This window comes from Charadrius vociferus, unplaced genomic scaffold (assembly GCF_000708025.1).
Source record: "Charadrius vociferus isolate BGI_N301 unplaced genomic scaffold, ASM70802v2 scaffold214, whole genome shotgun sequence".
Taxonomy (NCBI): Eukaryota; Metazoa; Chordata; class Aves; order Charadriiformes; family Charadriidae; genus Charadrius; species Charadrius vociferus.
Window position 1 is genome coordinate 30,100 of NW_009647955.1, and position 1,681 is coordinate 31,780.

Here is a 1,681-nt window from a genome sequence, read left to right on the forward strand (position 1 = left end):
GGGGACACGGCCGGGGGGACACCGGTGGGCACAGCCCCACGGCAGCCCGTGGTTTGGGCAAAGCTGCCCACCTCACCACGGCGGCACAGAGGGTAGGGTTTCTCCGGCTGTCATGGGACACCGGCGCCGAGGACAATGCCACCTGCCCGCCGGGTAGCAGGGACACAATGGCCCAAAATAGCCGGGCACGCAGCAGGGACCTGGGGCCCCCCAGCCCCTCTGCCTGGGGCCGTGCCAGGGGGGCCGTGCTGGTGGGAGGTGCGTGCCCGGTGACACCGTGTGTGGCTGTGCACCGCTGGAGCCCACCGTTCCTGCCAACGCGGCTGTGATAGCTGGGCACAGTGGTGCTCCTGCACGGGACGGTGCTGGGTCAGTGCTGCTCATTGTGGGTGGTGGTGGCCCTGCTGGCCTGGCCCCACCGCCCCGGTGTGCCCATCCCCTGGGCACCTGGCCCTCAGCCTGCCCTTGTCCCCCGCAGTCTGCGCCTTGCAGTGCCAGCAGTTCCTCATCTCCAAGGTGGGAGAGGACTGGGTCTTCCTCATCCTCCTCGGGCTGGTCATGGCGCTGGTGAGCTGGGCCATGGACTTCGCCATCGCCACCTGCCTCCAAGGTGAGCGGGCACCGCTGGGCTCCCTGGGGCGGGGGGGGGGACAGGAGGTGACCGTGCCACAGGGCCATGCTGTGCCCCTTGCCACCCATGACCTGCCTTGCATGCTGTGCCCACAGCTCAGAAGTGGATGTACGGGGGCCTGGACACCAACGTGCTACTGCAGTACCTGGCCTGGGTCACCTACCCCACTGTGCTCATCACCTTCTCAGCTGGCTTCACCCAGATCCTCGCTCCCCAGGCCGTGGGTAGGGCACCCGGGGGGACTGCCTGCACGCTAACTGGGTGTCCCCTCCCTGGGGCTGTGTGTTGAGAGCTTCATGGGTGTCCTCCTGCGCTATGGGGTTGGCAGTCCTCAGGATCGTTCAAGAGCTATGGGATGGTCTTCAGAGGGTCTCCAGGGGCCTATCGGGTGGATGTTCTCTGGGGCTATGGGGCTGAGGCTCCTTGGTGTCTTCCCAGGGCTATGGGCAGATCTTCAGAGGATCCCCTAGAGGCTCTGGGGTGGATGTCCTCCTGGGCTATGTGGTTCGGGGTGCTGGAGGTCTTCCTAAGGCTATGGGCTGGTCTTCAGAGGGTCCTCGGTGAGCTATGGCACTGGTGTCCCCACAGGGCTATAGGCTGGGGTGTCTTTACATGACCATGAGGCTCTTCCTGCAGATTGTACTGTGGGGAGAGGTGTCTCTGGGATCTCCCCATGGCAGAGTACCAGGGATTCCCCCAGAACTGTGGACAGGGGCTCCCCAGTGTCCTTCTGCCATGGCTGTGGGTCAAGGCTGTCTCCATGGTGCCAGGCTCGGGGATCCCAGAGATGAAGACCATCCTGCGGGGCGTAGTGCTGAAGGAGTACCTCACCCTCAAGACCTTTGTGGCCAAGGTGATCGGGCTGACATGTGCCCTGGGCAGCGGAATGCCCCTGGGCAAGGAGGTGAGGGCAGTGGCTGGGGCAGGGCAGGTAGGGGGCCGAGGGTGGGTGGGCACTGTCCTCAGCCCCCTTGCTGTCCTCGCAGGGTCCCTTCGTCCACATCGCCAGCATGTGCGCGGCCCTGCTCAGCCGCTTCCTCTCCCCCTTCC

The 1,681-nt window shown here is 65.5% G+C and overlaps 1 protein-coding gene across 1 annotated transcript in view; it reads left to right on the plus strand.

The window, feature by feature from the left end:
• Positions 1-167: 167 nt before the first annotated feature.
• The window catches only part of CLCN2 (chloride channel, voltage-sensitive 2), a 7,621-nt gene continuing 6,107 nt past the window's right edge, over positions 168-1,681 (plus strand). The window contains exons 1-5 of the mRNA XM_009883388.1: positions 168-258; positions 479-610; positions 727-855; positions 1,402-1,535; positions 1,618-1,680. Coding sequence (XP_009881690.1) covers positions 168-258; positions 479-610; positions 727-855; positions 1,402-1,535; positions 1,618-1,680 — 549 coding nt within the window. The remainder of the gene's footprint in view (positions 259-478; positions 611-726; positions 856-1,401; positions 1,536-1,617; position 1,681) is intronic.